The sequence below is a fragment of the Callospermophilus lateralis genome, chromosome 3, assembly GCF_048772815.1.
Source record: "Callospermophilus lateralis isolate mCalLat2 chromosome 3, mCalLat2.hap1, whole genome shotgun sequence".
NCBI lineage: Eukaryota > Metazoa > Chordata > Mammalia > Rodentia > Sciuridae > Callospermophilus > Callospermophilus lateralis.
In genome coordinates, this window is record NC_135307.1 from 131,904,918 (window position 1) to 131,931,029 (window position 26,112).

Here is a 26,112-nt window from a genome sequence, read left to right on the forward strand (position 1 = left end):
GCTGAGACTCTTGCTATGAACCCCACCCGCCCCGCACAGACATGAGGAAGAATTCCAGTGACAGGGGATCATGTTGGAAAAGGGCTGACACAGGAGGAGACATTGGTGAAGAGGTCTACATATCCAGAAGTTGGACTTTCTTAGGCTTTGTTGCTGGAGCTGAGGGTGGTCACAGAAATAGGTTGTTGGTCCTGGTAGCAACCCTGAGAGAAGGCTCAGTAATTAAAGATGCTAGTGACCACCTTCAATGCCCCAAGGGCTTCTAGAAGGGCAAAGTCAAGAAAAATAGTATTGACAGAGCCAGATATTGTGAGCTCCTGAATATGGTGTTTCTGATAGGGCATAAAAATACTTCTGAGATGGTTTCTCTTGTTTGGGTGTGTCCATGAGTGCTTTGGGAATGTTGCCTTAAGTTGCAGGAAGGAGGGGAGGCACTGGATCCATATGTCTGCTCGTGACTGGTACCCCTTCTGTTATGCTAAGGGGAGCCTGTGAGAGCAGATCTCACTCTAGCATTTGGGTTGTGGACCATGTCCTTTGAGAGATACCTGAAACAGCCTAGTGACTCTCCCTCCCTTTGCCAAAGCTGACCCCTTTTCTCTGTTTAAGATGCTCCAGACAAGCCTGAAGCACTAGTGGTGTTCCCCGGGGTTCAAGTGCTCAATGTTTTTCTGAAGGTTACTCCATTCCTCAGTAATAAACATTGCTGTGTCAGGGTGCTGTTCAGGGGCCACTTGGAACACATAGATTTTTGCTAGCAGGATTGTGAAGCTTTGCATTGGGCTGCAAAGCCAGGGCTTGAGCCAGCAGCTGGAGAGAGTCCAGGACTAGAGTGTTTTTGGGTTTAGGGGTGGAGAGCAGAGGGAGGGGCAGGAGGGCAGAGCCACAGAAGCAGGCAGTCGGCTAGCTGCTTTGGCTTTGCCATCAGCAGATAGGACTTTTTGTGGCTGAGGGCCGCTTGGCTACCATTTCTGGAGAGTGGAGGGTCTGCCTCACAACCTGGACTTACCAGCACTGCACCTAGACTATTCCAAGTAGCTCTTGTAGCTGTCTTTTCCCTGGGAGGCAAGTCTCCTCCCCGTTGTCCCTCCTGCTCCTCCCCCGTTCTGAGGGATGATGCCGCTCTCTATTGCACGGCTCAGCCGGCTGATGTCACTGGCAGCGGGAAGCATCAGCAGCCTGATCACATGCTGGCCCAGTCTGTAATGCAGACGGGATAGGGGTGTGTGTGTGGGGAGGGGGCTGTATGGCAACTGCTTTTGCTCCGACGCCCCCAAAAGTGCAGAGGCAGCTGCTGCAGCATCTAGCCAGCTTGGATGTCTGGACCCTGAGCCTGCAGAAACTATTATTAATAATACTTATTGTTGATAATTTTGGGGAAAACAACCGTTAACTCTGGGATTTCTGCTGTCTTCCTATCCAAAGCAGAGTTCCAGGACTCCGAAGAAACAGTTACAAGCAGGATGCTTTTCCCCACCTCTGCGCAAGAATCTTCCCGTGGCCTCCCAGATGCAAATGACTTGTGCCTTGGCCTGCAGTCCCTCAGTCTGACGGGCTGGGACCGACCCTGGAGCACCCAGGACTCAGACTCCTCAGCTCAGAGCAGCTCACACTCGGGTGAGTGCCAGAGAATGAGTTGGCTGGGGGAGGGGGATGCATGGGGTAGCAAAGGAAAATATCCACAGCAACAGTTGTTCTCTTCCCTTTTGCGTCACCCCCCCCAAAACACACACAACATGGAGCTGTTTTGCAAGAGATGGAAATGCTAGCTGTGAGCATGGCAGGACGGATGGCTGCTTGTAAAGGCAGACATGCCTTTTCCACTTACCCTGATAAATTCCCTGGAGTTGTTAGTCTACACCTGGGTGGCTCTGAGAAGGGTCCCCAAGGTGGCAGCCTTATGCAGAAAAGATCCACTAACCCCCTGGTACACAGGCCTGTCTTGGAGATGATGAAGCAAAACACTTTTCGGTGGGGGGAGGGGACTTAAGGGATTTATTACTAAGTGACCAGGTTCTCCCCCCTCCTCTGGATTTAAAAACTTGGGAGCTATGAATGAAGGGTGGGTGGTCTCTGGGTAATGGGAAGGGAAGAATTTTAACCTCAAGTGGGTATTAACACTAGGCTCGGTATCATTCCTGGTATATTAGAATTGCCTTAACGTAAAGTTAAGAGCATTGATTCTGAAAAGGGGTAGGCAGTGAGTAGGGTGGGGTAACTCCCAGCTCCAGAGGCTTTTTTTCCTTTTCTTTGTGTTGAGGGTAACCAGAGGGAGGAAAGAAGAGCCACTCCCCTTTAGGATCCCTTCTTGTCTTGGTAGTCTTTGATGGGGAGAAATTGAAGGGACTTCTTGGCAACCCCTTAAACTGCTTCTGCTCAGACTTTCCCATTACCCATTTATTTCCCTCTTGTGACACAAGGGGAAGGTTGGCAGATACAAGTCTTAGAGTACTTGGAAAGAAATGTGAACTTAAATACTGTAGGTATACATATTTTACTTTATGTAAGTTATACATAATAAAAGGTAGTGACAATTCTATGGAGGAAGATAGAAGGGGCGACATGCATTCCATTTGCTCTTGATGCTGACAATGGGATACACTGAGCCTGTTGTCCTTCCCTATCTCCCCATCCAGGGACCAGCAGTCATGGCAGCAAGGTACTGTCATGTTGAATTCTCTGGCCTCCACCTTTTTTAGAATAGGTCTTTTTTTTAGAATGCTTTGCGAAGCCTGGGACTGTTGTGTTTGTTAGGTATTTTGAGGCACATTTCCTTTGGTAAAATCCCATTTGGGAGAAGGAGATTGTGAATATATATATATATCTTTATATATAAATTTTTTTTTATTTGAATGTGGGTAGGGAGATGCTTTGCTTTAAGTAAGTACTTCTGGGTTACGGTGGGATCTCTTGAAGTATTGACCTTCAGCTGACTCAGGCTGTTCTTGAAAGGTTGGTAACTGTCCTGTTCCTTTGAACAGTGGAGATAGTGTCACTGTTTGGTTCATTGGCTGCACCTTGACTTGGACGCCACGGTACTTTGTATGTTCTTTGAAGCCAACCATGTCCTGTCATCCCTCCCACTGGATCTGAACAAAAGACTGAAGAGTTCACATGGGAGATGGACACCTATCTGTGGGTAATTGGTGTTTGATCAAGCCCTTGTACTGGTATCAAATTAGGGTGTGGTCCTTCTTTGGCTCTGTTTTTTTAGTAGCTACTAGGGACATTCTGAAATATATCTTTGGATTCATAGAAATGCAGATGTGTCCAGTTTGGGGCTTAGAGAGCTTGGTCTGACAGTTACTGTGAAATTAGGATATAAAAAAGAGCTTGGCTAGGTGCGATTATGCCTGTAATCTCAGCTACTCCAGGAAGCTGAGGCGAGAAGATTGTTGAGTCTAGGAGTTCTCAGCCAGCTAGAACAACATAGCAAAACCCAGTCTTTAAAAAGAGAAACAAAATAAGGCTTGGTATCCAGTCGTAATTTCCCCAGTCTGCCACCACTTGAAAACTGTGCTTGTAGCTGTTTGTCTGTGGAGTCGTCTTTTTTTTTTTTTTATCTTTTTCACCTTGTATCTCAAGCACTTTAGTGATAAATATTACATGATTTTGTGGATCAGGGAAGGATTGCAGTCTGAGCCTCAGATTCATAAGGAGTGGAGGCTTGTCCCAGCAGTATGATCTGGTTGGGGCCAGTGTTAGCCTGAATATTTCTTCCCCTCTGAGGATTGAGGACACACCCATCCCTAATCGCCATGTTGTCTTTGGTTTTTGGAACTGGGGTGGCAGCCATCTCTCTTATTTGCCTGAGCTGTGGGCCTTCTTGGAAAGCCCACATGTGGGTACCGCCTCCTAGAGTAGGATGCAGCCCTCCCACCAACCAGCTGCAGTGCCAGATCGAGCACCCTTGCCAGCAATGCGGGAACATGCAGCCCACATTCCAGTGCCTACACTGCCTTCCCATATGAAAACCAACTAGGTCAGTTTCTTCAGGGAGGGAGGAGATATTTCAGCAACATTGGGCTATCTTGGAGATTCCTTGTAGAGTCAGCCTCGTACCCTGTTGTCTCTGTGTGGAGTCCAGAGTGCAAACTTATTTCTTGGGCTTTGCTTGTTGACATATTGCCTCAGGCAGCTAGGGCTTCATCTGATCATCCTTTAATACTTTTAAGTATTTGGAAAGGTTGAAGAACAGGACTCTTGACTAAAAATTTTTGACTGAATTCATTCAGCAGGTATTAAGCACCAAAAAGTATGCCAATCACTGCGTTAGGCACTGGAGGTACCTAACCCTGATCATAGAATAAAATTAAGATTCTCCAGGAGTATCAAGGGAAAACAGATGAGAAAGCATACCAAATGTAGCACAATAACTACTGTAATCTGGGCTTCCATTTTCTACCCTAAGGATTTTGTATATATATATTTTTTTAGTTGTCATTGTACCTTTATTTTGTTTATTTATATGCGGTGCTGAGAATCAAACCCGGTGCCTCACACGTGCTAGGCACATGCTCTACCACTGAGCCACAACCCCAACCTTACCCTAAGGATTTTTTGCACTAGGATACCCTTCCACTGGATTCTTAGCTTGAGGCTGGTACATGTGGTACAGGGAGAATATTCTCCAGGGGCTAGAGTGCTTTTTTTTTTTTGGTACTGGGGATTGAACCCAGGGTGCTGAACCACTAAGCCGAATTCCCAGCCCTTTTGTAATATTTTATTTAGAGACAGGGTCTCGCTGAGTTGTTAAGTGCCTTGCTAATTTGCTGAGGCTGGCTTTGAACTCCTGATCCTCCTGCCTCAGCCTCTGGAACTGCTGCTATTACAGGGGTACATCACTGCTCATGGAAGGTAGAGTGCTTTTGCTACGTAGATTTCTTTGACCTCAGAGGCTTGCTGGAAGACCCTCAATGGAATCTGTTTTTTGAGAGTTGCCCCTGTAAGGCCAGCTTCTCCTTTGCAAGCTCCTCCCATCTAGTCTGTACACCCCTTGCTGGAATGGAAGTCATAAAAGCAAGATGAATGTTAGAAGTGCATTTTTCTAAAAGACCTCATTGGCAGATGTCCATGGGTACTTTTTTATTTCTTGTAGTGTCTTAAGCCCTGTATGCTATAGGAGGGCTGTGGAAGCTATCCACAATATCCTAGGATAGGTGACGGAGTGACTAATAGCCACAATTTATCAACTACTTTTTATGCTGAGCACACCGTGATTTTTTAATACTTATTTTTTAGTTGTAGTTGGACACAGTACCTTTATTTTATTTTATGTGGTGCTGAGGAGCGAACCCAGGACCTCACACATGCTAGGCGAATGCTCTACCTCTGAGCCACAAAAATCCCAGCTCATGTCATGTGATTTTAATGCTTGCATAGATAAGGAAATAAGCTCACAGAGGCTGCAAAGTGACACAACTACACAGACCCAGCTTTCCAACCCTGTCCTAAAACTCCCATGTTCCCTGTTAAACCTGTGTTCCAACGGAGAATCTTAATGTTGGACAAGTAAGACTTAAGATCATCTCCATATGCGGTATAAGGGACTGTTTAGCCAGACTTAGTTGCTCCCTTGGTAAGGTCTCTAACAGCGAGGGCATTGGATACAGTTCCCACTGTCCCTCCCACCCCTCAGTCTCAGTTCATCAGCTGTACCACCTGCTAGATTTGTCTTTTGCCTCCCCCCTTGTTAGTCTTCCCTGTGTAGTGTTACTCAGCAGGAGAATGGGGCTAACTCTTTTGAGAATCTACTTTGAGGGATCTAGAAACAAGGACTCTTGATGAACAGAATCCCAGTGGAGAAACCAGATGCTCAGTCTAAAATTGCCGATACATCCTATCTCTTCCCACTCTCTTTAGGAGTCCCATGGAAATTAACCTGTGTGCCCTCTCAGGTTTCTATCTAACCGGTGACTAGAATGTTCCCTGTGCTATGTCACTTGCAGGCTCCCTATTGATGTGTGGGAAAGATCAGCCTGGAATGAGAAGGAAATCTTATAGCATTTTGCTTCTTTACTTCCAGTGTCTTTTAAATTAAGTTCTGAGACAACATTTAGAATAGGGTTAGGTGTCTCCTATGTAGCACTTGGACTTCCCGCCCAACCAAGTTCTCTTATAAATATGGCTTAACTCCTAATTCTCTACTACTGTATTCCCACCATATAACATAGTGCCTGGCTCATGTCTGCTTAATAAATATTTGCTGCATTAATGATGAATTCTCAGCCACTGTATTCTATTCCATTCATGCTGGGTAGCTTCCCCCCCCGCCCCCACAGTTGCTGGGGATTGAATCTAGGGCCTCATATATTCAAGATAAGCCCTCTACCACTGAGTTATATACCCAGCCTATACTGGGTGTTTTTTTTTGTTGTTGTTGTTTTTTTTTTTGAAGTGCATAGTTCAAATAAGGTCTCTCCTATCCTGCCTCCTACTAGTGTTGATAACTTAGATGGGCCCATTCTTTAAAGTTAGTGTCTTTGACCCAGTAACTTCTAGGGCATGATAATGCACTTATACAAAATTTTCATCATAGAGCAGAGCTCTAGTTCTATCATGGAACCTAGTATTTGGGAACAACTTTTGGTGTAGAGAAGAGGGAAAACCTAGGAAGCAGTGTAACAGCTGGTGCCTCTTATCTAAGAAAGAAGTTGAGGTGGTTGGATGTATGCAGATTTTACATAAGACTTAAGTATGTCTTCTTTGCAATAATGGAACTCGCTCAGTGATCAAGATTGGGGATATACTAGGAAAAAGGCTATGCTTTATACAATTTGGGTGTGTGGGATCTAGAGTTGGTGGAGGGAGCTCACACTCATATGTAAACTACTTTTTTAAAAAACATTTTTTTAGTTATACATGGACACAATATATTTTATTTATTTATTTTTATGTGGTGCTGAGGATTGAACCCTGTGCTTCGTATGTGCGAGGCAAGCGCTTTACCACTGAGCCACAACCCTAGCCCTCATATGTCAATTACTTGAATTAGGATATGTTTTAGAGTTGCAGAATTGGGGTCTCAGACCAAAATGTGGTCTGTTTTCATACCTGGAATGAATGCTGCCTCCCCTCTTTTTTCCCTCTATGCCTTCATATAGATTCTCAGTAAGTAGTCTAGAATCAAGGATGGATATGGGCAAGAACAGCATACGTGGCCTCTTAGGCTAGAAGTAATGGCTCCTGGTATGAATTTTTGACATAAAGTCAAAAACAAGTATTTGACTTTATGTCTTAGACCTAATCTCCACTTCAGCTGAGTGCAAGCTAAAACAGTAACTTACAATGCAAGTATCCAGGGCCAGACCCTGCCATTGCCAATGCTACCATCAGACTCTTGATGCCTTTGTACCCTTGGTGAAGCCTTCAGAAAATTTGAACAGTGACTCAGCTCTAAAACCCACAGGAGCTGGCATAGAAGGGTGAAAGTAGAGAAAGTTAACAATCAGTCTAAAAATATTACTGCTGATTTGGTCTCTTGTACTCTCTGAGGTAGCATTAATGAGCTGGAACCCTCTGCCAGGTTGGGCTATAGAGGGACAGTCAGGTCACTTTAGGGCATCTGACCAGTGTCAGAGTTTCCAGAAACTTGGCTCATTCTGTGGCTTGAAGGAAATCTCAGAATTCTGTTGTTGACATACATTTGAACCCCATGTACTTTCATCATTCTCTATCTCTCTGTTTTTTTTCCTGAACCATTAAGAATATTACAAAAAAGGAATTTAAGTTACCTTAAAATTGATAACAATACTAAAAACTGGCATTTATATTCCAATTTTAGCATTTTTCTCTTCCTTCTCTCTTAACATGCATCAGCCCAAACTTTACGCCCTAGCTCTTCTTGTTCTTGCTCAGAATGAGCTTACAAAGTCCCTTAATTGTCTTGAACATACTTTTTCATGAAAGTATTATTACTGTTCCTTGCCACTGTTTTTGTATTAATTGTTCCTGGTACTGTGTTATGCCACTTTTTTGCTTCTCCCTGTACCCCACTCAAGTGTTATCAGAGTTAACACTATTTGAGGGCGAGTCCTGTATAGCCACCTGGATAGCTTTGGTACCCTCCCTTCTATTTTTTCTTTCCAGTGTGGGTTGCTGTTGTGTTCTAAGAGCTGTATTTATATTATAATCTCTAGTCTTTAAATCAAAGGAAGTAATTATATATGAAAGATATTTGGGTGAGGTAAAGGGTTTGATTAGGAACTTGAAGTAATCAGCCTCATTTTTTCTAGATTAGTGCTTCTTAAATTTTAATGTACATGCAGATCTCTTGGGATCTTGTTAAAATGCAGATTCTGATTCATGTGGGGTCCAAGATGTATTTTTTTAATGAGTTCCTACAATGGCAAAGCCTTAGCTAAAGTTGAGACCTGTATGCTTTGGTCCTGTGGCACCAATTTCTGGTAGGTGAGATTGCTCATTTGTAGTTGATGATCTTAAAGAATTTGAACAGAAAGGAGAGATGCCAGGACCAAGAAGACAAAGAGATATGGGATCTTGGCAGTTTGTATTGGTGGGGGAGGAGGGTTTGTTGAGGATTCAATCCAGAGCCTCATGCATGCTGGTTGAGTGCTCTGAGTTTCAGCTCCATCCCCCTGACAATTTTTTTTAATTAACAAATAAATGGTGTACTATGGAATATGAAGCATGGTGTCAGAAAGGATCAGGTCCCATTTTGTCACTCATGAACTGCGACTTACACATATTGACTACCCCCTGACCCATGATTTCCTGTGTTAAGATGGTGTAATATCCACTTTTTAGGATCCATTGAAGTTTATTTACCTAAAGTACTTCTGGCATGTGTTGGATGTTCAATAAATGGAAGTTGCTATTAGTGTTAGGAACTTAATTGAACCTGGTGCAGATTGTGGAACAAATGACTGACCATGAGCTGTGAGCACTTGAGGAAGTATAATTCATTAGTGACCACCATGGGATGTCATACCATTTTCTATTTAGACAGGCTTGTTACCATAGTAGAGGAGTGCTGTAGACATAAAATTCCTAGCTATAAACTAGAAACTTGACAAAGCCTCAAGTTACCTATGTAGGTACAGTAGAAATTTACAGTTTAGTTGAGATAGACATGTATCAATAGAATAGTTAATAGGAATTGGCATGAATGAGAAAAATTGAGCTGTAGCAACTACTAGGTTGGTTTTTGACTCTTTTCAATGCACCTTTTTAAAAATGTAGGTGAAGACATAGCCCATATTTGTCTCCTTGGTCCCCCCAGGTCAAACCCTATGGATTAGTCAGCTGTTCTTCAACATTTTTTTTCATAGTGCTTTATGCTAGATCTTGCTTATAATTCTCAGAGCTAGTCAGTACTGTGCTGCATGAAACTCCCCTCTTCAAGGATTAACTAACTGCCTTTAATCCTGTTTATCACTGGTGAATGCTCCTTCTAACTTCTGCTTTAGCTGAAGGATTTTCTTAAAAATCCTGCTTTGCCCAGTGGAACCTACTCTTTCTCCCAAACCATACCTACTTCAGGGTCATTCTTTTTGTTCCTTCTTACAGCTTGCAGTCTTTCTCCTGAAGATTTCAATACCTGGGTTTCTTTCTTTCTTTCTTTTTTTAACCCTGGTCCCAAGTATCACCATGAATTCTTTTAATATTCATATGGATGTTGAACATAATGTCTGATATTCCAGACTTTACCCATTCTAGTTCAGCAACCTGTATTTTTCATACTCTGGACTTTGCCACATTTGGAACTCTGAATAGTTATAGTCCTTCCTCTTCCTGTTTATCCTATAATGCCTTCTTCAATCTTCTCACAGTCCTTGGAACTTGCTGTTTCTCCGTATATTTGCTCCCAATCTAATGTCTCTTTTCTGTCTTTAGCCTATAACATCTGACCCTCTCCTCATCTCCTCTCTTGATGTCAGTATCAACTCTGTTGTCCCATTTTCTCCTTCACACCATCTCAGGGGAAAATCGCAGCCCTCTGTGGGTCCAGTGCCCATTCGGGTACCTGAGCTCTGCTGTTCTGTTAAGTCCAACTTAAATACTCGGTCTCCCTCTCTGCTGGGAGCTAGGCAGTTGTGGCTGTCTTCGTTAGATTTCCTAGCCAGCCTCTTTTGTTATCCCCTCAGCAGTTTTTCACATCATTTCTTCGGTGTCTCTCAGTCACCCTTAGGATAAAATCAAAACTCACTAATCTGGTTGTTAAGACTTTTTATGATTTGATTGTTACCTCATTGTTCACCTCCCTGAGCTCATTTTTGTAAAATTTGAAGGAGGACAAGGCCCTCTAGGGCATTGGTACCACTTTTAAGACTGATGCATGTGATCTGTGGGTTTTTCTGTGCTTTGCCGCATCAGGGAAGAACCTTGAATAAATGTTTACACATCCTGCCTTTTCAGGGCAGATTTACCACTTCTTTCAGGCAGGGGTTTGTCAAGGATTACTTGAAGTTTTGTCAAGATTATTTTTGATGGGCATCAGAATGCGTATAATTCTCAGAGCTAGTCAGTACTGTGCTGCATGAAACTCCCCTTTTTTGAGACACTTAGTTTCAGCATTCAGTTAAGTGTTGCATATATACAGTTCCAAGGTAGTGCTTAGAAAACTGCTTTGAAAGGCCAAGGTAAAATACTGTTTTCTTGAAAAAATAGTAAACAAGCTCCTTGGTGGATGTAGTATGGCTCCACCCCCCTTCATAAATATTAGACTGGCAAAAATTAAAAAGACTGACCATACCAGGTATTGGCCAGGATTTGGGGAGACTGAAACTCATCATTGCTGTTGAGACTATAAGATGGTATATCTACTTTTTTTAATTAAAAATTTTTTTCCATTATAGAATAACAATTTTGCAAATATATCTTCACTGTCTCCTGCATTAAAAAAAAAGTTATATCTAGAAAGGGAGATCACATGCCAAGGATATTGGATTGGTCTGATTTTGTGCACGCATCTGTTCTGTCATGAATGGCAGTGTGTTTGAAACTCTTGAGACAATGTCTTGACTTTGGTTGGTTCCTGCCTCTTGGTACTCACTCTAGACCCAGCCAAGCATTCAGGCTAACTTGGAGGCCTGGGAAAAAAAATAAGCTCCAGGTGGCCTATGTTTCACTTAATTGCTACTCTAGGCTAAAGGAGACCCAGTAACAGGCTTGTTCATTGATCACCTATATTATTTTGGATTCACCTAGGCCATTTTGAAAAATGTTTTCTCAGTTATTCAGATGAAAAAAATAGCAAATTAAGGGTTCTGTCCTAGCTTTAGTGCCCCCATGGCTCAACAAAGCCCTCTTACTCTTCATTCTCATGGGCAAAGGTTGTGCTTTGCTCAGATCCCTCATTTCCCCAAGACCATGTGTGGAGAAATACTGTTCTTTTTCAATGTATGATATTTAAATATTGTGTGCTAGGCACCCTCTACTGAGCACTTTCCATCTGCTGTCTGATTAAGTCCTCCTAACAATGTTATGAAATAGTTGATATTCCACTGAAGATGCCAGTGAGAAAGGGGAGGCTCAGAGAGTCAAGTGAGCTTCCCAGAGCTCGAAAAATCTGCAGGAGGTATTAGGCCCAGGATTTTATCCTGGTTCATCTTAAGTCATAGAGTGGGCTTAACATGCCATTCTGTTTCCATCCTAAATGTTTCAAATTAAGGGGTGCATAGAAGATAATTTGTGGGTAAGAAAGAAAGCTAGGAGTGTAAGCTAGGAGTTTGATGCTTGTACTATACCAAAGTTTTGGGATGTGGTATGTATTCCTGAATTTCAACTGTGTAACATTAAAAAGTTGGGAATTTTTCTAATAAGCAGATTGACAGGCAGAAAAGAATATGGTTTGGGATTACTAATTGTGCTACAGGTGTATCCAGATATTATCAGCAGTTGAGATCAAGGTCCCCAAATGTTGGCACTAATCATTAAGTCTTGTGACAGAGAGCAGACTTTTTTGCAGGAACTCTGGTCTTCAAATAGTATCCTCTAACTGCCTTTCATGAGCTGTGGGGGTTCAAGTCTCAGAAGTGGATGGTAATTTGTTAATTATATTCTGTGTTTCTGGTAGGCTTTCAGTGGTCCTACCTTAGATAGCTGTTGGAGGGGAAAAGAAGGACTTTTGAGTGGAAAAACTAAAAAATCATATGGTTTCTTTTTTCTTTTTTTTTTGGTCCTAGTACTGAGCATGCTTCATAATCCGCTGGGAAATGTCCTAGGAAAACCCCCATTGAGCTTCCTGCCTCTGGATCCCCTTGGGTCTGATTTGGACAAGTTTCCAGCACCTTCAGTTAGAGGATCTCGCCTGGACACTCGGCCTATCCTGGATTCCCGTTCTAGCAGCCCCTCTGACTCAGACACGAGTGGCTTCAGCTCTGGATCAGATCATCTCTCAGACTTGATTGTATGTAACATATTCAGAAAGGGAGTTTGAGGGTTGTGTTGCCTCTGTGTGTCCAAGGGGAATGAGGATGCAGTGTCTGTCTTAGAGCTTGAATGCAAGCTGGAAGATAGAATGATAGGAGACATGGAGGCCAGTGTGCATATTTGCAGAGACTTATTCTCAACAGAACCAAGGATCCTTTGAGTACCCATGAGAAATACATTCCAGATCCTAGGCTGAAGATATTTTAATAGTTACTCTAAAAGCTGGAAAACAGTTAATTTTAAAAGTAAATTTGGGGGTCCTGGAGTGCTCTATTTTTTGACCTACTTGGGTGGTTAGCTTTTAAACAATAACATTTATTGTACCTTTTTGAATGCTACCTCAAAAATTTTATTAATTTTTAAAAAATAATACTGACAGCACTAGGATTTTAATCCAAATTGGATTCTAGCTCTTATGTTTTTTCCACTGACCCCTGCCCACTCTGAATACAAGGCGATGGTAAATCTATGAAATATTGCTTCAGAGTTAATTTATGCATCTCATATTCCTTATTCATGTATGACATGTGTGATCTCCATGATAAGTAGAGTTGGCAAATGGATTAGAGTAGGTGGTGAGGATATAGCTAGTATAGATAGAATTGCATAGAAAAGGGATAGAAATAAATATGTGGAATTGGCAGTAAGACATCTTCCTAAAATAAAATACAGTTTCAGGTACTTTCTGAGCCTTGCATTTCTAATTCCAAATCCCCTGAGCTGAATGTTGAATGAATATAGAATGGTTTGTTTTCTCAGACTCTTCTTTTCCATCTAAGACTTAGCGATATTATTATGGTCATGGTTTCCCATTCATGGCTTTTAGAGCCCATCCTGTTTTCTGTCAGCCTGTCCTAGACTGTGAAAGTTGGCATTGGTGTTCACACTGCCCATTGGTTTTGTCTTTTCAAACTGTATTTCTAGAAGAGCAGCCACAGTAGGCCCTTCCCTTCTCTGGGATACAGTCTATTGCCCTGTGAGCTGCTTCTAGTTCTGTTTATGTACTTTAGATGGAACTAAAGTACTTGGGAATGTACCCCAGAAGTAATATTGGGGATTTTGTTTAAAGAACTTTTTTAGCTACCCTGCTCCAAGAGCTAATTAGGGGAGAAATGAGGATGACCCAGAAGAGAATATAGTGATAGTATTAGAACTTAAAATATTCTATCAATCAGTTATTTTGACCTTTTTTTGATTAAATGGTATCATTTTACCCTAAATTAGAATTTAAAAGCCTTGACAGAAGCATGTTATATAACTCATGTTCCTATACCTTTCTGATAGAACACAGGTCCCTTGTATAAAGCACTTTGGTATTCTACTTCTAATAATTTGACCAAAGAAAGCACAAGATAATGAAGCAGCCTCCACCCTCCCCAGTGCTGGGGATTAAACCCAGGGCCTTGTGCATGCTAGGCAAGCTGTCTACCACTAAGTTAAACACCCTAGCCCAGAAGAAGCAGCATCTTAAAATTTTTATTGATGATTTTGAAAACTCGAAGAGAATCTAAATATTTAACAGTAGGCAAATGGGTCAATGAAATGTAGCTTGTTTCCTAAATAAAACATGATAAATTCATTGAACTATCTGGCAGTGTGGAAAAATGTTGAATGGGGAAAGGAAGAGAATTTAATTGTAGTATAACCACAGTTGATCTTAAAAATGCACAGGAAGAAAGTCTGAGAAAATGTATCAAATGATAAAATGTATGTTAGGTATTTTTCAGTATTATTTTATAACAAAACCTTAAAAAAAAAAAAAAACTGTCTCCTTTTTCTTCCTCTAGTCAAGCCTTCGCATTTCCCCTCCTCTGCCTTTCCTGTCTTTGACTGGGGGTGGTCCCAGAGACCCTTTAAAGATGGGGGTTGGGTCCCGTATGGACCAAGAGCAAGCTGCTCTAGCTGCAGTCACTCCCTCACCAACCAGTGCTTCAAAGAGATGGCCAGGAGCTTCTGTGTGGCCATCCTGGGACCTTCTTGAAGCTCCCAAAGACCCCTTCAGCATAGAGAGAGAGGCCAGGCTGCACCGGCAAGCTGCAGGTGAGTGTGGCTTGAGAATATTTGGGGCCTGACGCCTTATTCTGGGAGCAGAGAGAAAGTAACCTTGGTTCACACCATGATGAACTGTCTAGAAGAGATTTGGTTGCCTGGTGAATTCTCTAGATACACAATGAATCATTTGTTCTGTGGAGTAAGGAACAATTTTGAGGCTGAGAGGAAAGAGACAGATAATCAGGTACACAAAGCTGTGCCACAACATAAGGGGTTAGATCCATCTCTTGCTTGTTTGCTTCCATGGAGATAGCTTTGTGCTGCCCTTGATTTGATTCTTTTAAGGGTGGATGCCTCCAGAGAAACTTTGGAAATGATGCCTGAGATTATGTCTTCCTCTCTACCCCTTTTCTGATTCAAAGACTTGCCAGCCACAGTACATGCTGGGGCTTTCTTCCCTAAGGCTTTCTGATTGGTACACTCAGGGATGCACTGGGGATGGGTGGTCCATTTGTCAGTGTCTAAGGTATGAGATGTCATCAAGTGCCTAGTCTCTTAGGAGATCTTAAATACATATTAAATTGTTTTTTCTTTATCTATCAGTGCTTTGAAGTAAATGAGCTATATATGCCATTGACTACTAATGTTTCAGGGAAATGCTCACCAACCACTGTTCTGAGGTCTTGGAGTTGATGACTAAGTGCATGTTAGTTTCTCTATTCCAATTGTCTCCTTAGGCTTTAGTTTCTTTCTACGTAGAGAGCTAGTCCAGATCTCATTCTCCCCTAACAATGCTGCTGCTGCCCTTGTCATCTAATGGTTTTGGCAGCCCACCTTTGTACTTTCTCTGGTGCCATTGTTTTCCTGTGAATTGATATTACCATGCTTTCAAATGAGGCCATTATATTGATTTTCACTTTGGTCATAAAATCTGATAGTTATGCCCAATTTCTTGCTGTAGCGAGATATTGGGCCTGTGCCTGTTAGGGAATGGGCTTCCATATCCTTGTCCAAATGAAAATGATGGTTTATTTGGATGTCTGCCTCAGTATTGAAGAAATAGGGCAAAATGGTAAGGACTAGCCACAATCCCCACCTAGTTTAGTTTTTTTTGATCAAGAAAGGCACAGACTGGGTGGAGACAGGATTACGTACTGATAGGTGACTGAATTGGTCATCAAGAACATGTCTCTAGAAATAGTTAAGGATGGGCCAAACAGAAGAAAGTTCCTGTAGCGCAAAAAGGGCTTTTAAACAAGGTACTTGTGTTTGGTGTAAATAGAAAGTGCCAAATCCATTATTGTTCAGTATTGGCATCAAGGAGGGCCCTGTGTCATGGTTCTGACTTGGGGAACAGTGTGACATTTCTGATTTTTTGAGTTGCTAGTGGTAGTATATTGGCAGTGTTATGATTTCCATGATTGAGTTCAGAGCCAAGACAGGATAAGAGTAGAACAATAGTTTCTCATTCAAACATTGGGGAGAGGGCCTATTTGGATCAATAAGCCAATAGGACATTTATATTTATATTTATAGGACATTTATATAAAATACTCTATTTGCTTGAAAGTAATTAGAAATTTATTTAATACTATAAGTATAATAACCAGATAAAACTGCTTTGTGGTTAGCACTATCAGTTATATGTTCGAAAATAGCTTGGGATGTGATGATTGTTTAGTTTATATGTCTGATTTGGCATTCCTTTCAATTTTAGTGGGGACAAAATTGTTAAATTAGGATTATCCAACTAAACTGAGTAGATTTATGAGATATGACATTTCTTGCCTTTCAGAATAGTTGTGGATATTCTTCCAGGCAGCCAAGTTAGCATTGTGGCTGGTTTATTTCTTCCTGGACAGGTTCATTCCCAGGAAGCTTGGTGACTTTGTCAATTCATTGACCCTTTGTTTCTTCATCTTCTTCCAAAGCTGTGAATGAAGCCACCTGTACCTGGAGTGGCCAGCTTCCTCCCCGCAACTATAAGAACCCCATCTACTCCTGCAAGGTGTTCCTAGGAGGTGTTCCCTGGGATATTACGGAAGGTGAGATGCCTTCAAGACCTGCCACCGAGTTGAAGGTGGGGAATGTCTTTCAGGAGACGAGAGGCTGCATCTCTGCCTCAGCACAGTGTGTTACTGGAGCGGGTGAGGAGACAGGTGCATTTCATAGACTCCCTTAGTGCTTCGTTTTTGGTATTTACATCTGTCACTTGAGACCAGAGTTCACTTCCAAATTGTTCATCAAGAAAGGTGAGCCTGTGCTGTGCTTTTCCTAGGGAGAATAGGGCCTCAGTTTCTACTGTTCTTTCCGATCTCTTTACAGCTGGATTGGTTAACACCTTCCGTGTTTTTGGCTCTCTAAGTGTGGAGTGGCCTGGTAAGGATGGCAAGCACCCCCGGTGTCCTCCCAAAGGTAATATGCCTAAAGGTAATAAAGACATGGTAGGAACTTTTATTTCCCCTCCTTAGTACATAATCTCACCAAAGGGTGATGGGATGTCACAGCCGCATGCTGGTAACATGGTGGGCACTCCAGGGCACATATCTTCCAGTGGTCAGCACTTCCTCTTTGATTTGTCACATCCCTCTGTTTCTTCTGGGCTAATGTGTATCTCTCTCCTTCCCTCTCAGAAAGAGGCATTTGAAAAGCTTTCCCTTGCCTGACTTTGCTGCCCAGTTATGTTGCTGCCTGACCTAATTCTGAGATCCCTTTGGAGTTGGCAGGAATGAGGACCAAACACCTGATTCCTCACTGTTCTCTAAAATGAGATCCCTTCCCTGTAGAAAGGAGAAGGAGCTATTTTCAACTCTGCCCCTCTTCATGAAACTGAACCAATGGTTTAACTAGGTTTTTAAAGCAATACTTGTATCCCTTGGCAGACTGGGTACAGACCTGCCATCCCTCCTGGCTCTGCTGACCAGAGTACACTCTATCCTGGCATAAAGAGCTGGAGGGCAGTGGTGGGGTCCTTTATCTTAGGTTGCCATTCTTTCAGGTGGGAGATGGTATCTCTCTCTCCCTTGGCCTGGCATGTGGCACAGCAAGTGTTTCCATTCCACAAGACTTTCCAGGAGTAGAACAAAAATTATCTTGTACTCAAGGCCTCCTCTCTTAGAAGAAACCACTGTTGTAAAGCCAAGGCTGAGGAGTAGTCACCTGAGGAATGTTAATGTACTTTTTTCTCTCATTGGGAATAGGGTACGTGTATCTGGTTTTTGAGCTAGAGAAGTCTGTCCGGGCCTTGCTTCAGGCTTGCTCTCATGACCCACTGAGCCCAGATGGCCTGAGTGAATATTACTTCAAGATGTCCAGCCGAAGGATGCGCTGTAAGGAGGTGAGTTATTAGCATGGTGTCCCTTCTGGGTCCAGGTGGTAGATAGAGGCACTGGATTTCCTTGGGATGGGTAAATATTGCAGACTGCAAGAGGCAAGAGGTATTCCCGTTGAGCTAAGAGATCTGTTCTTCTTGTCATACAATAAATAGAACAATATCTTCTAATTATACTTTTAACAACCAACTTTTGTACCTTAATGTACCTTAATGGGTTAAGAATGCATGCATGCATACACATATACTCTTGCCTATAGAGATCATATTATCTCCCAGCTCATTCCCCCTCCCCCCAAATCCCCCTTATTTTTATTAGTTTATTATTTTTTTTTGCCCTGCTGGGGATCATATCTAGGGTCTCATGCATGCCAGGCATGTGCTGTACCACTAAGCCATGTCCCTAGCCCTCCTACCCTCCCCTTTTTCTAGCCTATACTTTCATCCCAAACCTCTTACCTTAGAGATGAAATTGAGAACAGCATTGTTCTCTTGGATTAATTAGTAAAACCACAGGTACTTTCTCTAGTTTGGCTCTTCTGACCTCCCAGTATATAGTGGGTAAATCCCCCACCATGTCTTCTTCATTCTCATTCAGGGCTTTATTAGTTAGTTTTCTCCATATAACTCTTTCCTTATACTTCTTTGGTTTCAGCCTGGGTGTTCTTGGCATTATGGAGTTATCTCACCTGGGGATCTCTTAGCAGATCCTTGTCTCAGGCTTACTGGGTAGTCTGGGTGGAGTTTAGAAATCTTGACTATAATAGGCGATCCATTGGTTTTAGTGGATAGAATTTGAGACCATTTGTTTTGAGTTCAGGAATTGTTGTAGGGTTTTTAAAAATGTGATTCCAGAACACAACACTTTTAAAACATTAGATTACGTTTCTGAAATTTTGTTTCCTCATCGACTAGAATAACCTTTTTATTAAAAAGATCAGAGAGGCATACATAGGCAAAGCACAAAGAATATTCAGGGCAGCAAAACTATTCTGTATGATAATACATATAATTCAGCATGTAGTGGTAGATACAGGTCATTACTTGTTAGTCCAAACACTTGGAATGTTCAACAGACATCAAGAGGGAATCTAGCCAGGCACAATTGCTTGCAATTCCAGCTTCTTGGGAGGTTGAGGCAGGAGGATCGCAAGTTTGCAGCCAGCCTCAGCAACTTATCGAGGCCTAAGCAACTTAGTGAGACCCTATTTCAAAACAAAATAAATGAAAAGGGTTTCGTAGTAAAACCCCTCTGGGTTCAACCCTACCAAAAAGAAAAAGAGTAAACCTAATATAAACTAGGGACTTAATGTGATGATGTATGAAGTTAATCAGTCATAACAAATCTACCTTCTGGTGCAGAATGTGATGGTAAGGGAGGCTAGGCAAATGTCAGGGGTGGGCAGGGAGTGAATATATGATAAATATTTGTACTTTCTCCTCAGTTTTACTGTGAGCCTAAAACTACTCTAAAAAGTATAATCTACTTTTTTAAGATGTGTGATATGGGGAAAAATACCTATTTCTTCTTTTATTCCATCAGGAAAACTCATTTATTTTTTAATTTTTTTATACCTTTATTTTATTTATTTTTATGTGGTGCTGAGGATTGAACCCAGCACCTTGCACATGCTAGGCAAGTGCTTTACCACTGAGCCACAACCCCAGCCCCTATTTTTTATTTTTTTAATAGATATAAAATATTTATTTACAAATAATTTTTCTCAACAAATAGCAATTACACATTTTTATGGGCTTCAGTGTGATATTTTAGTACATGTATATAATGCATAATCAGATCAGGTCAAGTGGCATACCAATCACCTCATATTTTGTTTTCAAATATTTATCAGAAAAATACCTATTTTGCTGGGGTGAACATATCACATTTAAATAATCCATGTAACAAATTTGACTCTGTTTTATGGATGTTCCCTGGTGTCACTCACTTTCTTAGTGACAGAGCAAGTTCATTTTCTGGCTGCCCATGGTGATTCCTGGTCCCCCTACCTGCTCTCCTGTCTTGCTCTGTGGCTCTTGGGCAGCAAGAGTTCAGTATATTCCAGGACTTAGTTCACATGCTGCTTCTCACGTGTGCCCTGCTTTCACACTCGAGACTGTGATGTTCACACCACAGAACATTTCTCTAGTGTTTCTGTGACACCTTCCCCATCTCCCATTCCCTTCTTGTCACCTTGTAGAGATTTAGTATTTTTCTCTGATGCATTGGCTGTAGGCTGTCCTTGTTCTCCTACTTCTCTGGCTTTTTTTAAAAAAATATTTTTTAGTTGTAGATGGACACAATACCTTTTTACTTATTTATTTTTATGTGGTGCTGAGGATCGAACCCAGTGCCTCATACATGCTAGGCTAGCGTTCTACCACTCAGCCCCAGCCCATCTGACTGTTTTCACTGTGACCAGCACCACCACCATAAACACAGTCAGTATTTGACTCCCCCCTCACTTCTTTTTCATCTCAGATAATTTATCCACTCTGCTCTCTAGGTTCTGAGTCCCACTTTTCTGGGGACCCTTCTTTTGTGTGTTCTATAATTCCGAACTCTTTGGTATGTAAAATGGGATTTTTCATCTTCTGCTGGCTCCTCTCATCCTGGAGTCACATAGACCTGGATCTCATCAATCCTGATTCTTCCTTGTTTGCCTACCATGCTCAGGTGGTCTGAGTTCTGAAGATCTGAAGAAAAATCTACTTGGGGGCTGGGGATGTGGCTCAAGCGGTAGTGCGCTCGCCTGGCATGTGTGCGGCCTGGGTTCGATCCTCAGCACCACATTCAAACAAAGATGTTGTGTTCACCGAAAACTAAAAAATAAATATTAAAAAAAAAATCTACTTGGTCTTGTCCTGTTCTGGGCTTATTGCCACCAGCCTTGTCCAGATCTTAATCACCTGTCATCTGAATTACTGTTTTTGCCTCCTTTCTGGTTTCTGCTTCATATCTCTTCTTGTTTCAAGACTTTAAAAAAAAAAAATCTTCACAGATTAATTTTCTAAAAACATCTGGTCATCTGTCAACTCACTTCATGTGACCTCCTACCAGGTTTTGTTCTGGACCCAGAGAATTCAGAGGTAAAAGACATTGTCAGCTCCTAACCTGGTGTTACTCAAGATCTCAGGGGTCTCTGTGTGTGACTTTCTGCCATTTTAGATGTTCCTGACACAAGTCCTGTGGTGCATATGTTGGGCCAGTGACCATCTCACAAATAACATTAGCATGCTCACCCCTCTGTTCTTCAGACCCCTACCCTACTTCCTTTCTTGAGGACCCACACTTTCTGTTAATCAATTTTTGTGGCCCTTGATTAGAACATGTAGTTGGAGATTGTGACAGATTGCTGGATTTGGGGGTATGACATTTTGGAACAGTTTTGTTTACTCTCTAGGATGAGTGAGTGCTGTTCTTCTACCTTCAGCATTGTAGACACATGAACTCAGTAAAATTCAAATTGGGATGGGTAAGGGTGTCTTACTAGATGCCTGTGGGCTTGAAATGGGTGAGGATGCCTTCTCGCCCCTGCATGGGCCTCAGTAGCCCCAACTATACTACTTTTAGAGCATATTCCCTGCCAATCAAGAGCCTCTCTCTGTGGCTCTCTGCCAGGGCTGATATACCTTTGGGGGGTTTTCAGGTGCAGGTGATCCCCTGGGTGTTGGCTGACAGCAACTTTGTCCGGAGCCCTTCTCAGAGGCTGGACCCTAGCAGAACAGTGTTTGTTGGTGCCCTGCATGGGATGCTCAATGCTGAGGCACTGGCTGCCATCTTGAATGACCTATTTGGTGGAGTCGTGTATGCTGGGATTGACACAGATAAGCACAAGTATCCCATTGGTAAGTGTCCTATTTTTGTGTGGGAAAGTTTGGTGGCCCCTGGGAATAAGCCAAGATTGTGGTACTTTCTCTTGGGAGTGGAGAAAGAGGCCTGACCTAGGTCTGTGGATCAGCTTATTTCAGTGGCATAGCATGTTTTCTAGACAAGTCACCAGTATTGGACCCTCTGCACCCAGCCTTCTATCCCCACCTCCCACACAAAGAAGAAAAAAGTTATCAGAGGCTCTGCAAGGTGATTAGTGATAATTAGACAAGAACTTTGTTGGGAGCTCAAAGTTCATAGCCAAACCAGTTTGGGATAGACAATGGGTAATATTTTATTAAAAGGTCACACTTTTCTGAACTTACCCAGTTTCCTTTATTAAAAATTCTTGAGAAGCTCTGGTGTTGTCTCAGGTCAGAAACCAGGTCAAGCTGAGGGAGGATTTTCTGGGTGACTCGGGTAACAGTGCAGTCATAGCCTGACTGTCCCAGGTTAGGTGAGTCTGTGGGTCTGACCACTAGGTTTCAGTCTGACCACTCCTAACCTCTGATGGGTTAGGAGGTAGAGCAGAGCCTGAACTCTCTGATCAAGACATGGTAACCCACCTCCCCAGATGCTTAGTCTGCCCACCCACACTAATCTGGTCAGGAAGGAGCACCATGTGTTCATCAGTGCTGTGCCACAGATTGAGAACAAGGACTTCAGAGACTGTAGAGGCGGAGGCGGCACTTGGCAAGATGAGGCTTCTGCAGTTCTTCTACTAGGACTCCAGGTTACCTCCAGGCCAGAAGGGGTGTGTCCTTTGGGCCTCCTCTTCAGAGAGATATTCTGTCTGCATCTTGGTTTCTACCCTGAACCTTTACCCCTACCTGTGCATTTACCTATACTGGAAGAGTCCCTTTTCTGAATGATTTGTGACAACGTGGTCTATAACTGCCTTAATATGGTAGCCACCAGCTAAATGTGATGATCGAGCACTTGAAATGCAGCTTCTTCCATATGTTAAAATATTTTGGACACAGGGTTAAATAAAATATATTATTAAAAATTAATTTCACCATTTTGTTTTGGTATAGCTTAAGAATCATGAAAGTACCCCATATTTTTGTTGGACAGCACTGCTATAGAAATAGGGTTTCTTGAGTGTTGAAGAATGGCATTTGGGAGAATTTGGCGAGAAAGTAAGCCCATGTCTATTATTCCTAGGGTCTGGTCGTGTGACATTCAATAACCAACGTAGTTACCTGAAAGCAGTCAGTGCTGCTTTTGTGGAAATCAAAACTACCAAGTTCACCAAGAAGGTAAGTAGGCTGGTGTGTATGCCCTTACTCTGGGGCATCTCAGAGGGACTTGGTTTTTAGTTACTACCCAGGGCAGGACTGTGACTGAGAAAGTGAACCAAACCACAGAATTAACATGACGATTGGGTGGGCCTGATTTGCGTAGGCTCAGGAGGAAAGGAACTGAGGTGATTGAGCCACCTGAGAGAGCGGGCAGCTTCCCTCATTGTTATATTCGTCTGGTATTGCTAAATAGCTTACTTCCCTTTATCCCTTTTCTGAATCCTCTGAACACTTTGCCTATTACTAAGTTATAGAGGGCCAAGGTACAGTTTTCTGAAAAGAGTAGGCCATAAGGGGTGTGGTTGTCTGAGTCCTCAAGGCAGCCATGTGGCTCTGCATGGTGTGAATCTGCCATCTAGTTTCGCTGTCTATGTTCTCTTCCCATAATTCTCTCTAGTTGCCATTAAAACAAATATTCAATAATGTGCCCAATAATGTGTTCCTGCAGCTCACCTAGCCTCCTGGTGAGAAGAGCCATTTCATCTTCCTCTGTTGCTTTTCTGCAGGTTCAGATTGACCCCTATCTAGAAGATTCTCTGTGTCATATCTGCAGTTCTCAACCTGGTCCTTTCTTCTGTCGAGATCAGGTGAGTCCCCTGGGCACTGATGTCTGTGAACTCCCTGTGTCAATTAAAAATTAAGCCATGTTTGTGAATTGAGTGTTGGAGTTCTGAGGTACCTCATAATGTCTGAGAACACAGAGGAATAGGTAGTAGTCATGGGATACACTATAGATAGTTGTACCAGAGCTCTTGGGGAAGCTTATTGAATTGAATTTTGATACTTCAGCCTTCTTCCTGGGCTGCTGCTATGCAATGACATTGTTGGTGGGTGGTTTTGTAGATACCTGTGTGGTTGGCTCAGTGGTACCTATGAGCCAGGTACTGTTGCTCTGGCTCTGAGACCCTTTGGATTTTTCCCAACTCAAGGACCCCCTTCTAGACTGCTCTGATTTTTATGCCTGGGCCATACCCACAGTTGTCAGAAATAGCAGCATGGAAACTTTCTATTGACTGTTTCTGGGTGGTGGATTGTGGATGGATCTGGATGTGTTTGGCATTACTTCTCAAAGTAGAAGGTACATATGCCTCATCAGAGAATCTTATTGAAATGCAGATTCCGATTCAGTAAGTTTGGGATAGATCCTGAGATATTTCATGTTTATAACACATTTCCAAGTGGCGTCTGCATTGCTGGTTTGAATCACACTTTGACAAGTTTTGGGGGAAGTTTTGGGGCCTCTTAGGTCACTAATAGTCCACCCATGCTTAGCTTTGTTTGTTTTGTAGTAATACTTTCCATTCAGTTTGGAGTCTCTGGTTAGATAATCAAACTAAGACTCCCAAGTGAGAATTTGAAGTTTGGATAGTTAGGTAAAGCCTAAAAATGAGTATCTTTCTGATCAATTTTCTCAGAAGGTCTTTTATGGACCAAATCTTTCACAGGTCGTCCCCATTTTCAGAGAATTGCTTAGAAATTAACAGCTTTTGCCAGGCGTGGTGGCACAAACCTGTAGTCCTAGTGACTCAGGAGGCTGAGGCAGGAGGATTGCAAGTTCAATGCCAGCCTCAGCAACTTAGATAAGTCACTAAGCAATTCTGTGAGACTCTGTCTCGAAATAAAATATACAAAAAGGGATGGGCATGTGGCTCAATGGTCGATTCTCTGGTATGGGGTGGAGGAATGGGGGAAGACTTCCCTGAGGTTACCCAGCTAGCAAAAGTTGGGGCTGAGACTGAGGTCTAAACCCAATCACCTCCCCTCACTTACTGGGAAATGAGCCTGGCATTAGAATCTGTAGTCAGCTTTTCAGACATTCTCTCGTATTAGCAGCCATGTGATAGAGCTACTCTGTGGGAGGTGAGAAGGGTAGGGGAATAGAAGACCAGATGCTGTTACGAGAGAGGAAAACTGCACAGTATTTGTACATACTTGGAGCCCAACATGTTTACTTAAGAGCACCCACAGAAATAAGACTGGATTTGCTATGGTTAGTCCAGGGCTTTGTTAGATTAAGAGGGCTTGCAGGAACCATCTCTTCTAGCCTCACAGAGACCACGGGGGTCTCCAGTGTCCTCTCCAAACAGAACAAGCAGCTCATGCAAACAGCCCCTATGCCTAGTACTGAAATAGGCATGACATTCCTCTTTTATCCCCAGGTCTGCTTCAAGTACTTCTGTCGGAGCTGCTGGCACTGGCGGCATAGCATGGAAGGTCTGCGTCACCACAGCCCCCTGATGCGGAACCAGAAGAACCGAGATTCCAGCTAGAGGAGCTGGCCTTGCCCAGTGGCCTGTGGAGCCCAAGGCTGGCAGGTCAGGCAGCAGCCTGTACCACTGTGCCACTGGCAACCAGGGAGCTGGTTTCCCGAGGACAAGGGAAAATTGTAGTCACCTTTGCACTTGCTGAATCTGTCTTTGTTTCTGCACTAATTAATGCACAATGAGTTTTGTTGGGTTTTGTTTTCAGGGGGTGTGCCAGGGCAAGGGCCCTCTGGACCACCCTCCAAGCGACTCTGTAGTTTTCCCAGATTTTAGTTCTTCATTTTGCAGATGAAAAGCAAAAAAAAAAAAAAAAAAAAAAAAGAAGAAGAAGAAGAAAAAACTATGTGTCCAGAAGGTATTGACACGGATGCCTACATCTAGGTTTATTTATTAAAGCGCTTTTTTACATTCCTTGCAATACTGATGGTGATGATGCGCAGGTCTCATTGGTTTCATTCTTGCAGTTGCCATACAGTGCCTTTCCATTTATTTAACCCCCACCTGAACGGCATAAACTGAGTGTTCAGCTGGTGTTTTTTACTGTAAACAACAAGGAGACTTTGCTCTTCATTTAAACCAAAATCATATTTCATATTTTACGCTCGAGGGTTTTTACCGGTTCCTTTTTACACTCCTTAAAACAGTTTTTAAGTCGTTTGGAACAAGAGATTTTTTTCTTTCTGGCAGCTTTTAACATTATAGCAAATTTGTGTCTGGGGGGACTGCTGGTCACTGTTTCTCACAGTTGCAAACCAAAGCATTTGCAACCAAGAAAAAAATTTGTTTTATTTGAAACTGGACCGGAAAAACGGTGTTTGAGTGGCTGCTGTATATAGTTTTAAATGGTTTATTGCACCTTCTTAAGTTGCACTTACATGGGGGGGAGGGTTGATAGAAGTTTTTAATCACAAAATCACAGGACTTTTTTTCTTTTGTAACTGAGCTAAAAAAAAAAAA

At 42.5% G+C, this 26,112-nt stretch overlaps 1 protein-coding gene across 3 annotated transcripts; it reads left to right on the top strand.

The window, feature by feature from the left end:
* Positions 1-1,425: 1,425 nt before the first annotated feature.
* Positions 1,426-25,339, top strand: Cpeb1 (cytoplasmic polyadenylation element binding protein 1). Of its 3 annotated transcripts, none has more exons than XM_076848775.1 (10): positions 1,426-1,617; positions 12,147-12,370; positions 14,181-14,433; positions 16,317-16,430; positions 16,711-16,800; positions 17,586-17,722; positions 21,367-21,565; positions 22,755-22,849; positions 23,398-23,478; positions 25,051-25,339. In XM_076848775.1, the coding sequence occupies exons 1-10, from the start codon at positions 1,464-1,466 to the stop codon at positions 25,159-25,161; spliced, it is 1,458 nt and encodes a 485-aa protein (XP_076704890.1). In that variant the 5' UTR covers positions 1,426-1,463; the 3' UTR covers positions 25,162-25,339. The 3 variants fall into 3 exon arrangements, with proteins under 3 accessions (XP_076704890.1, XP_076704892.1, XP_076704891.1); XM_076848777.1 differs by having other exon boundaries at positions 16,711-16,764; XM_076848776.1 differs by having other exon boundaries at positions 1,429-1,617; positions 16,711-16,815.
* The last annotated feature ends 773 nt before the right edge of the window (positions 25,340-26,112 follow it).

What these genes read in the sequence shown, in the direction of transcription:
- Cpeb1 (XM_076848776.1), top strand. Translation starts at nt 1,464, where the DNA reads ATGCTTTTCCCCACCTCTGCGCAAGAATCTTCCCGTGGCCTCCCAGAT. An exon ending in ATCATCTCTCAGACTTGATT is followed by an intron (nt 12,371 to 14,180) that starts GTATGTAACATA and finishes TTCTTCCTCTAG; the next exon opens with TCAAGCCTTCGCATTTCCCC. An exon ending in GCTGCACCGGCAAGCTGCAG is followed by an intron (nt 14,434 to 16,316) that starts GTGAGTGTGGCT and finishes CTTCTTCCAAAG; the next exon opens with CTGTGAATGAAGCCACCTGT.